Source organism: Aotus nancymaae, unplaced genomic scaffold, assembly GCF_030222135.1.
Source record: "Aotus nancymaae isolate 86718 unplaced genomic scaffold, 86718_ANA_hifiasm-v0.15.2.pri h1tg000006l, whole genome shotgun sequence".
NCBI lineage: Eukaryota > Metazoa > Chordata > Mammalia > Primates > Aotidae > Aotus > Aotus nancymaae.
This window is the reverse complement of record NW_026988417.1, coordinates 96694501-96707980: the sequence shown is the minus strand read 5'-3', so window position 1 is coordinate 96707980 and position 13480 is coordinate 96694501. Positions and strand designations below refer to the sequence as shown.

The following is a 13480-nucleotide window of genomic DNA, read 5'->3' as shown; positions in this document are numbered from 1 at the left end:
CAGTCCGGGGGTAAAAATGATTCCTTTTTGTTTCTTCTAATACCTACCATGTGGTCTATACAGCTGTTCCCCTTTAGGATGTCCAAATCCACAGGACATAGTACTGGCATATAACCTATGCACCTCTTTCCATATACTCTAAATAGTCTCTGGATTACTCACAGTACCTAATATGATGTAAATAAGTAGCTGTTACACTATGCTGTTTAGGGAATAATGACAAGGAAAAGATGACAATATGGTTTTGTCTGTGTTCAATACAGACAAAACCATCCATTTATTGCCACGGAATATTTTTAATCCACGGATGCAGAGCGCCAACCGTATCCTTCCAGCATTTACATTTTACATGCATCTTAGGCTGCTCAGAACACCGTCATGTGCTGCTTTTTGTAAACAGACACAAAACTACTTTTCCATCCAGTGACCTTTCAGAGAGGAACTCTGGCCATCAATTCTCATATCTAGCAAACTACATCTCTGATATATATTACACTAGGTCTTTTAAAGGCCAGCCTCTGGGCAACTCCCCCTCCACGATAATTTATAAATGACAATGGACAGATATTTTTAAAATTCCAGATTCCACCCCCACAACACAGTGAACTGTAAATGTCACAAGGTAACAATGAGGCCTCATCTTCACTATTCATGCTCACTATTTTTAACTAGCTGACTTCTCAAGATCCTTTCCTCCCAGCAGAAAGGGCAGAACTATCCTGACATCGTGCAGAAAAGACGGAAAGGCGAGGAAGTGTTTACAGAGCCTGCTAAAGGGCAGGCCCTCTCCAGATGAGGAAGCTCAGATTTGGGGGCCGCCTCCATTCTCAGTCCCATGTCCACCACGTAGTGGAGCAGAGGTTTGAAACCAGCTCAGTGAGACATCCAGCTACATCGAGGTTTGCTTTACGGTTCACAGCCAGGTCCCAAACATGCACACACGGCGTTCATTCGTGTGTGGAGACATCCTTCATCCTTGAGGAGGCAGGGTCGAGATCACATGTGCCTGGCTGGGTTTTCTGATTCTTCAACACTTGCCTCTAACCCTCAGAACCATTTTTCTTTTCATTCCTAGTTCATCTCCAGTTTCCAACTTCCTGGCTCCCCACTATCCCAATCAGAGGATTTGCTGAAGAGGGACAGGGTAGGGGTAGGAGGCTGACACGGTACTTTGCAAAATATCTCATCACCAGAAAAAAAATCAGCTGACCACAAGAGGGAAAGTATTACCCTCCTACCCTGATGAAAGGGAAGAAAATCTGAAGTCAAACATCCAAATTCCTACAAATACACTCATTCCAGAAAACAGGACTGCCAGTAGAATTTTTACATGCCGACCATTTGAATATACAAGGCGTTCTGCTTCACTTCTGCCTAGTCAAAGGAGCCACATTCCTATCTACTACCTTTGGTCAGTTTTTGGACACTGGTTGCTGAAGGGATTTTGTCAAGAAACACAGACAGCCTACGCTGGTCATTTTTCATTTGGTACCAGTTGGCTCCATTTGGGGGAGGCTATTTTTAAACATGAGCAAATATTACAGCACGCATTTCTGTCATTTATGTGTATATACGTTCTTTGTTTAATGACGCCTGTGAGAAGTGGCATCATTTATACAAAATCAAATTGTGTTTTCAGGCCTGCTTTATCATATTCCCTATATATCTGTAGGACGTTGGGCTTTTTCTTCCTGGGTAAAAGGAGCCCAGAAATAGTTTTTCAAAGATAACAATCAACCTCTTTCTTTCCTTAAATTCCTAAGCCAGGCACTTAATACTCCTGTGGCCTGGTCTTGGCATAAAGATCAGAAACTCTGCCTTCAGTTCTCACCCTGCAGGGCACCCCACCCAACCACCATTGCTCATTACCAGCGCTGACACTTTTCCTACCTAAGTCAGCCACCTAAAAACGTCTCTAAGTCAGCAGACAGGTCTTACAGTCTCTTAGAGAGCAACGCAGTTGTTTCCTATAATGTGAGTTTTATAAGAAAAATTAATTTAGCAAGATTTGTTCATAATTTGTTATTAAGAAGCTCACGAAGTTTTAGAAAAGGTGCTAAAGTTACCTCAAGGCATGAAAATGCTGATTTTGTACCCTACCCTGCCAGAATAACATTTCTGAACAAAAACAGCCCTCTAAACGTACTCTCCACCCACCTATGATGGTTAATACTGAGTCAACTTAATTGGATCGAAGGATACGAAGTATTGATCCTGGATGTTTCTGTGAGGGTGTTGCCAAAGGAGACTGACATTTGAGTCAGTGGGCTGAGAAAGGCAGACTCACCCTTAATCTGGGAGGGCACAATCTAATCAGCTGCCAGCACAGCCAGAATAAAAAGCAGGCAGAAGAATGTGAAGACTAGACTGGCTTAGCCTCCCGGCCTACATCTTTCTCCCGTGCTGGATGCTTCCTGCCCTTGGACATCAGACTCCGCATCCTTCACCATTGGGACTCGGACTGGCTTCCTTGCTCCTCAGCTTGCAGAAGGCCTATTGTGGGATCTTGTGATCATGTGAGTTAATACTCCTTAATAAACTCATACACACACACACACACACACACATATACACACGTACACACACATATATAGATACATATCCATCCTATTAGTGCTGTCCCTCTAGAGAACCCTGACTAATATACCACCCCATTGCCCCAACAGCCAGGGTCGCCTGCCGCAAATGTCCTCAAATGCTGGAATACTTTTCAGGAATTCCCTGAGTACCAAGTCAGCAAAGTTGCTAGGGGTAGAATTAAAAGGGGAAATCTTTGCTCCCATCTTCATTTGACCACTTGCACAATTATATTGCTATCAAAACCATGGAAGAACAGGCCATGGGGAATAGTGACCTGGAATCTACAACCACACATGGTAAGCAAATGGAAGTTAATGCCTAAAACCAGCCAGGATTCACATAAGGATGAGGGACAAAGATGAAACCAGAGCACTGGATCAGGAGATTCTTCTGAAGTCTCACGCACACTTCTAGTTAAACACACATCAGATAACTGATTTCTGTTCCAAAGCTTCCCAGAGATGAGAGTTAAGTTTATATTTACAAATGACTACAGAAACAATATTTATTAGGTCATATTTACAAATAACTGCAGAAACAACCAGATGCTACTACTGTTTCTAATACTTCTCCCTTCCTCTCAGTGTTTACCTGCTACCTCCCACCTGGTTCAAATTCATTCATCTATCACCCCATCTTGCAGCTAACTGTGACACTCCTTCTACAGACCCACCAGGCTGGTGTCAGTGAGGGCAAGTGACATCACCATCCAACCCAACCCAGCTGCCCTTCCTGCACAGCTCCCTTCCTGCCCTCTCCCGGCAGTTTCCACTTAGGCTTGTTCCCAGATGTCTGCCTCACAGACGTGTGTAATCCTGCCCAGATCAACAATAGCTCCCGCTCAGAGTGGGCCCCAGCCACTCAAGTCCAGAAGGGTGCCTTGCCACCCTTAGTGTTTCCACTGGCATGACCCCTATAGGCCTGCACTTGCTTTATCTCCACAAGTCTGGTGTGAGTCTTCATAAAAACTTATCAGTCAACGAGCTGTTCTCTTCTCCTGCAAAAATTACTTCTCCCAGTTTGCAAGTGGGCCTTTACAAGTACGGTTTTGTGAAATGAGGGATTCCACCAGCCACATGGGGAAATCCTACTCAGTAATATGCTCCATATACACCCTCTAAACATGGATGAAGGATGCCAGTCCTTGTCGCAGTGTGCATGTGAGCTGGGAGGTCTGTGGTTTGTTCATGAAGGCCATGACACTGAGAAGGGCTGTGTGGGCCGTGACTTTTGAACTGTAAAACCATGCTGTTGACTGAGCACTGCTTCCACACCCTGGATATGCCACCTTTAGTTTGCTTCTTCCAAATCCTATGTTCTATGGCACGAAAACAAGTCACATGCATTGATTGCTCTTAGTCTCAAGATGGCTCTCACCCTCTGCCAAGGCCAGGGGGCCTGGGCAGTATTTCCTGCTGGCCTGGGGCTCCCTGAAGGCAGCATCCTGCTCTGCCCTGGTACTTTGCATATCGTGCAGGAGAAACTCAAGTCCTTGCTGAATGAACACAGATCTGACAACTATTCTCTGTGACCTGTGGAGAATTAAACCCAAAGTGTGGCATCCTCTGTAGCAGGCTTTAAGAAGCACAGCATTAAAATGCTAAAGCAAGTTGCTAACCATATATATATGCCCACATACGGATATATACATTTCAATCTCTCATGAAAAGGGCCACCAGCCAGCATGTGACCTGGAGATCATGAGATCAATGGCGTGAAATTTAGTCATCCAAGTAGGAAACAGGATCAGTTATACTCAAGGAACTGGTTCTGTGTATTAAAAGATAAGAACCCAGGCTGGAACCAAGGTCTGATAACAGTCTAAACAGTGAATCTGTGGTAGACTAACTGGGTTAGTTACCAGAAGTAAACCTTAATCCAGGTTCTGATATTCTTAAAATTAAGTCTTAGAAAAGACTTGAAGGCAGAAACTTGCTGAAATTTATTCCCTTCTCTAATATTTAAAAACAAACAACAAATATCACAGGTTTTTAAGTAAATTATAATCTTGTAGTAGTTGTCAAAAATCTTTCTGAACTAATTTGACAAGTCAGTCATCTCATGCCACCATGCCACCTCTCTCATAAGAAGAGGAACTCAGATACTCTCTCTGGAGGGTCTCCATGCTGCTGTTTAGAAGGAGCAGAAAAAGAGCAGATGCCACTTGCATGGGGCTCATCACTAATGGCTTCCTCTGGCACACAGGACCACACAGCAGCCATTCCCATTCCCAGGTGACCCCAGAGCCCAGTCTCCAAAATTCCAGTGGCTCGCCTCAGTCCAGCGAACTGCTTCCACAGGAAGCACCCTTTGAGGATGCCTCCAGTCCAGAGCGGGGCCAGGTTGGCTCTGCTGGCGCAGTGCTGAATGTGAGACAAGGTAGCCTCCAGAACATCTCAGACAGTCTGAGCTTCTGTGAATGTCGTAGGGGTCCATACAAACCGGGAGCAGCAGGTGTTGCACAGGACTTCCCTGCACTACTACCTCCTTCAGCAATTACAAAGGTTCTCATCTATATTCATAAAAGTTCATGTCCTAAATCTCTCAAACTCTGACAGGTGGACCTGAAACCCTCTCTGACTCCACCTATGTCTGAGCTGGTTCAGGGACAGAGGATAAGGGAAGGGCAGAACCACTCAGGTTTTCACAGTCCTGTGCCCCTTTCATACCAGTCCTCACCAATACCTGAGATGGAGTCTTGCTCTGTCGCCCAAGCTGGAATGCAGTTGCATGATCTCGGCTCACTACAACTTCCGCCTCCCAGATTCAAGCCAATTCTCCTGTCTCAACCTCCCAAATAGCTGGGACTACAGGCGCACGCCACCACACCTGGCTAATTTTTGTATTTTTAGTAGAGACGGCGTTTCACCATGTTGGTCAGGCTGGTCTTGAACTCCTGACCTCAGGTGATCCACCCGCCTCAGCCTCCCAAAGTGCTGGGATTACAGGCATGAGCCACTGTGCCCAGCCCACTAAGCCCACTACCCAATTCTTGACATTTTCTGATACGATACCCAATAGAACCTAGACTCTGTTTTTATTTTACCTGTCCCTTTTGCGCCGTCCATTTCCATGACTACCTTTAGACTCATTTGCCTATATGTCCATTTTCAAGACAGCCTGCTCTAGATGAGGTGCTATACCTCACACCTATAATCCCAGCACTTTGGGAGGCCAAGGTGGGAGGATTGCTTGAGCCTAGGAGTTTGAGACTAGCCTGGGCAACATAGCAAGACTTCATCTCTAAAAAGACTAATTATTTTAATTAGCCGGGCATGATGGTGCACGCCTATAGCTCTAGCTACTCTTGGAGGTAGAGGTGAGAAGACAGCTTGAGCCCAGGAGTTTGAGGCTGTAGTGAGCTATAACACCACCTCCAGCCTGGGCGACAGAGTGAGACCCCGTCTCTAAACAAACAAATAAAGACTGCTCCTGGGTTCAGAGGCTCAAGCCACTGACTCTTCAAATTGATCTGGACAGATCCCAAAACTTTCATTATCCTGGTTTACTGCCCCCTTCCCCAAAGCCCTCGTTATAATATACAATTTTCTACTACTATAATAAGGGCAGCATAACAGAGTTCTGGACCTTCCACTAACTGATACAATTTTACCTCTTTGGACTCAGTTTTCTTATGTATAAAATGTGAAGGTTAAAAGACAAAGGGAAAAAACTAACATTTGCTGCATACTTATTGTGGGCCAAGCAGACATTGCATAATGACTCAGTCCTCTTAGCAACACCGAAGGAGAAAAAGTACTGTCACTTCTGTTTTCCACATAAGGAATCTGAAGGTCAGAAAAGCCTGGTGAACTTGCCCAAGGCTGCCTGGTGTAAGCTGGAGTCCAGTCCCATATCTGCCCCATCCCTCTTTTCCCTGGTCCCTTTCCGCTCCAACATGCTCCTGTGCTTTGTTTAACTGCAACCACATATGTCTAGGCTCTGGCCAATCCCAAAAGGGTTCCAGGCCCTCCAGTGAAGATTGTTTTCACTAGGGGGCCATGGGGCTTCAAACTCAGAGAGCAGGCTAAAACATTTCGCCAGGCTAAACTGGAACATCAACTGACACCGGAAATCTTGCATCATCTGTGACAGTGATGTAAAAACAAACCAAACCCACAAAATCTGCTTCCATCCACTGCTCAAAGTCACAAAGCAGCAGGAGGAAAATCCTTCAGAAGATGGAAGTTCTTCCTTGGCACATAGGGAGTCACAGTTATGGTTGTGAGCTGCCACTCCAGACACAGGGACATGGTTCTCCAGACAGGGCCCTGATCAGTCCAGGCTCCAAAACTTAGGAAACACTTTTTGGTTTCTGTTCCTAACCCAGCTTGTCTGTCCCATTCTCTAATTTAGGTCTTCATTAGAGGTCACCAGCATGAGTGCTAACATCCTCTATCTTTCTAAGAGACAGGGTCTTGCTCTGTTGCCCAGGTTGGATTGAGCGGCACAGTCATAGCTCACTGCAGCCTCCAACTCAAGGGCTCAAACAAGTCGTCCACTTCAGTCTCCTGAGTAGCTGGGACTACAGGCATGAGCGACCACCCCAACTAATTAAAATAAAATTTATAGAGATGAGGCCTTGCTATGTTGCCCAGGCTGGTCTCAAAGCCGGCCTCAAGAAATCCTCTCACCTTGGCCTCCCAAAGTGCTGGAATTACAGTCATGGGCCACTGCATCCAGCCCTACGATACTGATTTTTAAAAGGAAATTTCAAAAGGTGTAACTTACAAAGAACCTCTGTGCTACTGCCTTAAAAATCAGTAGCTGGGTAACAGCCAGCATGGGTTGTGATGAGAAGTGGCTAAACCAAACAAAGAGGATTCTTCTCATTTTATTGTCCATGTAAACTTTATTGGATGAGGAGGGTGATAAAAATTGTGCATGTGAGATGGGGATGTGGAGTGAGGGTGGGAAATGGTAAACCCTGCTTACTTGTTTTCAAAGTAGGAACAGAGCAACAATATTCCACTCCAACTGCCAGCCCCCTGCAGCACTCTAGATGCACAGGCTCTTCACCAGTACGTTATGAAATGACTCAAGTTCCTCTTTCCCTTTCCTAGATGTCCATAGGATGACGCTAGCTATATCAAAGCATCTGTAATTATTAAGCACCATAATTCCACGGCTACTTTTAAATTTAAATTTTTAACTTCTTTTTTTAAAAAGGCAAAGCAAGCTCAGTATCTATTTCTAAGCCACACACATTCTGAAAATAAGAGCTAAATCAATTTCTATAAACAGAGAAAAATCAGGAAGCCTCTATACTGGGCAGTAAAATTATAGATTTTCATTTTTTGCTGCATATCTGAAGTTTTAAATTGTTCTATAGAGGACATATATAATTATTTTAATAAGGCACAATGCCTTTATGCTAAGCTAAAGTCTTAAAACCACATATTAAGTGCCTCCACAATTTCTCATATAATAGGAATTACTCATTTCTTACAATTACTACTAAATTATACATGTCTTAATGCTGCATTTGCCAACAACTCCTCATAGAGATGGAAGCTCTGCCGTGACACATTAGGTGCTCCGCCAGTAGATAAGCAAAGCCAGAACCTCACAGGAATCCCTTAGGGAAAGGGAGATTCCACTCATTACTGGTATGTGATTAGCTGAGGTGAAACATTAAGGTACCCTGACCTTCTAAATAGAAATCAAGTAGAAAGTTAACTTTTCTCAGCAGTAGTTCAGTCATTCTATATTTATATTTTGGCATGAATTAGACTGAAAAATCTTTTATATATTTTAAGAGTTTCACATTAATGAATCCAAGAACTTGTCTAAAATAAAACAAAGACCTAGAATCCTATAAATAACAAAATGCTGACTCCAGCCAGGACTTTATGTAGAAGGGCACACACTCCCTTTGCAGCGGTCAGCCCCGGAGGGTGGGGAAGGCCCTCCATCTCTTACATCTGGAAGCAGTAAATGGGAGGATCCTGTGTTTCACAACGTTCTTCTGCGTATCTGCTGAACATGGGAAACACCGAAGGGTGACTGACTTGGGTAGGGGAAAGCAAGTGACCACAGAGAAAAGCAAAGAACAGTGAGGAGTGGAAGTACTAGTGAGCATGCGGCCTCTTCATCTTCTCCACATCCCACCTTTCTCACTAGGGAAGGCAGGGAGAGCAGAAGCACTAAGAAAGAATCTTCCTCAAAAGATCCTAAGGTTTCCCTATGCCATCCCACCTATTAAACCCTAATCAACTGCGTTCCAGTTTCATTTTCCTAACAAGAGTGCACAGCCTCCAGTTTGCCCAAGTCACACACAACCACAGCACTCAGCAACCCAGCCAGACGTGCCTCTTAAGTGTTGTTTCTTCATGTCCTACCTTGAATTCTGCAGCCATGTTCTTCTGGCAAGTTCTTACTCCAGCCCTATTCTATCTGAAATCCCAAAGTCCCTTTCAACAGCCTGAGGATGTGTTCTAAGTATTAGATGCACCATGAGTGCAAACATTCTTTTGGTAACATTTGTTTGATAACTCTCATTGCTGCAGGAATCTAACCCCCGTGAGAACAGGGGCTCTGTGCTGTCTTTTTCCTTGTGGAATCCTCTGGGCTGACCACAGTGCCTAGCACAGGGTAGAAACTCAATGTGATTTCTAGAATGAGCTTCCATGTGACTAGAGGTAGACACCCAACCAACATCTCTCATTTGTCCCTGTGCCTATATTTTGCCCTGTACCTCTGTTTACTACCATCAGTAATTTGTTTGTTTAGGACATTTACATTTATAAAGTGCCCTCACAAACAAACATTTGATTGTGATTGTGATTGTGATCTTGATCGATATCACATTCAACAGGGCTTAACTTATCTGGGGAAATGCAGAGAAAACACATGAGACAGGCTGGGCCCTCCACTCACCGCCACTTCCACCGACTGCATGGAGAGGTCACATGGTGGCTTCAGGGCTTTGGGTCTCGTGGCGTACCAGAACGTGGTGAGTGCTGCAAAAGCTCCGAAGCCCATAAGCGTGTTGGTCGGAAGAGTGCGCACGTACTGTCGGAAGTCAACCAGCTCTGGCATTCGAAAATACCGGAACAACTCGTGGGCTTGCATTGTCCTGTGTTGATAGTTCTCTAAGCTGAATTCTGTTGGAAGAGAAAAATGTCATGTTCATTCCAGGGAAGCAGGACTCCTCTCCAGAACTCCAGAATTCCCAAAGGCCAGCCATTTAACTGGGTAGCTGGCCGGCCAGTCCAGGCATTAAACCCACAGTATAATGGTCCAGGTCTTTTCCTCGTTATCAAGAGTCACTTTTTAAAAAATACTTTAGGATTTCATTTTCATTCTATTTCTCCATTATCTTGTATTGAAAAAAACCCATTATCTTCCTTTCATTAACCATATCAAAAATATTTTACTCACAAAGAATTCTTCCCATAAAAACTCAAATAAATAGATTGAACCTTCTATTTTCTTCTTTGATATTAAGTCTCTGCTCTCATCCACCTAATCAAAAACACCCAACTCTCATTATCAAGGCTAATGGGAATATGAGTGAAGGGGAAGAACGAGCCCAAACCACCTAAGGGCCATGAGTTTCTATTTCTTCCAACAGATCTAAGAACAAGTTCCCAAACTGGTTAAACAGACCAATCTAAATTTCACCTTCCTATACTCTTCAAACCACAAAGGTGGCAATACAAATGCTGGGAAACCCATAGTTGGCTATTCTGGTAAGATCAGTTTCTTTTACATTCCCCAAGACATTATATCAAAAAGAAACAAAACAGATAAATTGATGCACATGAATTTTCAACTAACCACCAGATATCTAAAGAGGGAATACAGCACAGTGTTTGAGAGAAAGTACAGAATGGTATTTAAAATTCCAGATGCGGCCGGGTTTAGTGGCTTATGCCTGTAATCCCAACACTGTGGGAGGACAAGACGGGTGATCACTTGAGGTCAGGAGTTCAAGATCAGCCTGACCAACATGGTGAAACCCCATCCCTACAAAAAATGCAAAAATCAGCCAGCCATGGTAGCAGTCACCTGTAATCCCAGCTAATAGGGAGGCTGAAGCAGGAGAATCGCATGAACCCGGGAGATGGAGGTTGCAGTGAGCTGGGATCGCGCTACTGTACTCCAGCTTGGGCAACAGAGTGAGACTCTGTCTCAAAAAAAAAAAGATCCTAGATGCTAGAGCCAAAATCTGCCTCTCCAGCCTATGAGCTATACGATTTGGGACAAATGACCTCTCCTCTTTTTGCCTCAGTTTCCACATCTATAAATGGAGACAGAAATAGCACCTTATCTATCGCAGGGCTTTTCTGACTGCTAAATGACTCATATAAAGAGGCAAGGATGATCTCACACACACTAGAAAGTGCTCAAAAATGTTAGAGGTTGTGATTCTTTCCTCTACCAATGCTCTGGGATTAGTCCTGAGTGCAGAACAATTAAGGCAAGCAGGTAAAAACACTGCCTACAAGGAGTGTTCAGACAAAATTAAGAAGCCAAAACACACAGAAGAAAATTACAGTAAACTGATAGACATATACCAAAGCCCCAAACAGAATGTTACAGACAATTCATGTATTAAAAATGTGCAGTCCAGATAATAATTTTAATTAGAAAATTATTGATGAACAACTGCTCTAAAGTTTGACAGCAAAGGGAAGAAAATAATAGTAAATGATCTGAAAGACTTTTCTCAAAAACGCCCTGCCAACGCAACAAGTGTTAACAATTTAACTATTAGTATACATTTGTGAGCCACTTACTAAATATTCTTTTTAATAGCTAAGTAACAAAACTGAAAATATTTTTCTTTGTTAAAATACATAAATTTTCTGCTAAAATTTAAATTTAAATGAAATTTAATTTTAAACTTAATGACTCCTGTTTTACAGGCCATTAATACTATCGGAACCAACATAATGTATTTGCTCTACTCGTTCAATCTCTGCTACAATGAATCCGTGTAAGTGTACACACATACACACACATACACACAAACACACACAATTTCAAGGTTTACCATGACAGCAAAGAAAGAAGTGATAAGCAGATTTCTTCAGGTCATAATTTTGGAGAGAAGGCACCAGCACTTACAAAACCACTCACCATCTGTGCTACCAACAGCTGACTGCTAGGTGACACCCCACTGCAGACACAGAAGAGGGTGGTGAGCCTGGGGGCGGGGTGGGGGTTAGCAAGGCTCAGCTGGGCTCCCCTGGCCTACCAAGGTCTCTCAGGGCATGAATCACATGCCGAGCCCCACGCTGCTGCCCACTGGGCTAAAGGTAACTAGCAGGCAAAATCCATACTTGACTTCTCAGAAGAGCAGAGGGTGGAGGATGGGCCAATGGGCAGCCAGCAGCCGAGTCACCCCACTGCCCCACCCATGGGCAGGGACAGGCATCAGTGAGTGTTGCTGCCAAGACCAGTTCTGAAAACAGACACTGTTTTCTTTCTGCTCAGCTTCCCAATAAGAGACATTGGGCATATATTTTTTAAAACACTGAAATGAAGGATCGGATGCCAGGTGGTATGTCTAACCAAGGTAAGGCATACCAAGAAAGAAATGGATTGCCTGGAACATGCTGACAGCAAATTTATTCTAGATGAATACAGAGGAATTGAGCTACTCCCATCACTCTACATATCTGAGCGCCCAGCGTGAGCCAGGCTTTGGCTAGGCCCTGGAAAGACAGTGCTGATGACCTGGTCTAGGCTTTCAATGTGCTAACCTTCTAGCAGGGAAAATAGAAAATTAAACAGGCAACATCTGCAAGGCACTGGGGAAGGCCTTTCTGAGGAAGGGATGTGCACCAGGTGGGATAAGCAGACAAATCAAGTCCATGTCCTATTGACACTGAGTGGTCAGATTTCATAAACAGTATTGCAACTCTACAACCTCAAAGCAGTCTTCGGAATACAATGTGCAAACTTGCCTTGCCCTCAAATCCTTCCACCTCTAGTTGTCTTCATCAGCCTGCAGCACTCACCCCTTACACACACTCCCATGCCCTTCTTTCTTCTCTCCCCAAAACTCCTACAGTAACTCCCATAAAACCTAGACTGTGTGAACTTGAAGGCACTGTTCAACAGAATCACATCCCTGAGTGAGAATATTAAATAATTCCTCTATAAACAAACACATACAGACACAGGTGATTAATTTGTTTATTTTAAGCATCAGCAGTAGCCATGCTATAAACTGCATTATATCAAGAAAGTCTAAGAAAGAACACTTTTTAAAAAACTTCAGAAAATTATAAATTTAGTAGCATGTATGCAAGAGCATTTCATTAGATACTAATCTGTAATACTAAGGGTGTGAATCCAGCCAAATTCCTATATTTAGTGGGTAATAATGACAAACTACAGCAGTTTAATTCATGCCTGTTAGATGGCAGCCAGGTAACAAGCTGCAAACTAACTTCACTGAGCAAACTGATTAACACTACACACAGGAAAACTATAGTCTATGCATAAAGAATTAAGACAATAGCTCATTTAGATCTGTGTGAACAACAACTCTTCAACATGACACTGATAGCATTATAAGTATTTTCCCTTCTATTTAATGCTATTAAAGAAAAGGCAGTTGGGGTATTTAGATATGGAGGCAGACCTACATCCGAAGAAAATCAGGCACAGTAAGTAGCCTTTCAATGCTGTATTGAAAATAAGCATTAGGCTAAGGGGTCTCTAAGAAGGATTAAGACTTATACACTTGCTAACAAATGGTAAAACTCAGACATATTTTATTCTTATTCCAACAGTGTTCTGGTTTGAATATTTCTTTATTCTTTCAAAATCAAATTTCCACATAAATATCTAAGGAAATTTATAGGCTGGGCATATAAATCATGCTGCTGTTTGCCAAAAATATGATTCAATTGGCTTAAAGGCTTAAGAAGCCAGTATTTCC

General features: G+C 43.3%; 1 protein-coding gene across 10 annotated transcripts in view; it reads right to left on the bottom strand.

Annotated features, from left to right (window-relative positions):
* ACSL1 (acyl-CoA synthetase long chain family member 1) overlaps window positions 1-13480 on the bottom strand; it is a 71286-nt gene that overhangs the window by 38598 nt on the left and 19208 nt on the right. For 5 of the 10 annotated variants that reach the window (XM_021670124.2, XM_021670125.2, XM_064369811.1 and 2 more), the window contains exon 2: window positions 9460-9686. In XM_021670124.2, the coding sequence (XP_021525799.1) occupies window positions 9460-9654 (195 nt within the window). In that variant the 5' untranslated portion in view covers window positions 9655-9686. Of the gene's footprint in view, window positions 1-9459; window positions 9687-11581; window positions 11758-13480 lie in introns of those variants that run through there. The other 5 variants (XM_012452852.3, XM_064369814.1, XM_012452856.3 and 2 more) reach the window with 4 other exon arrangements.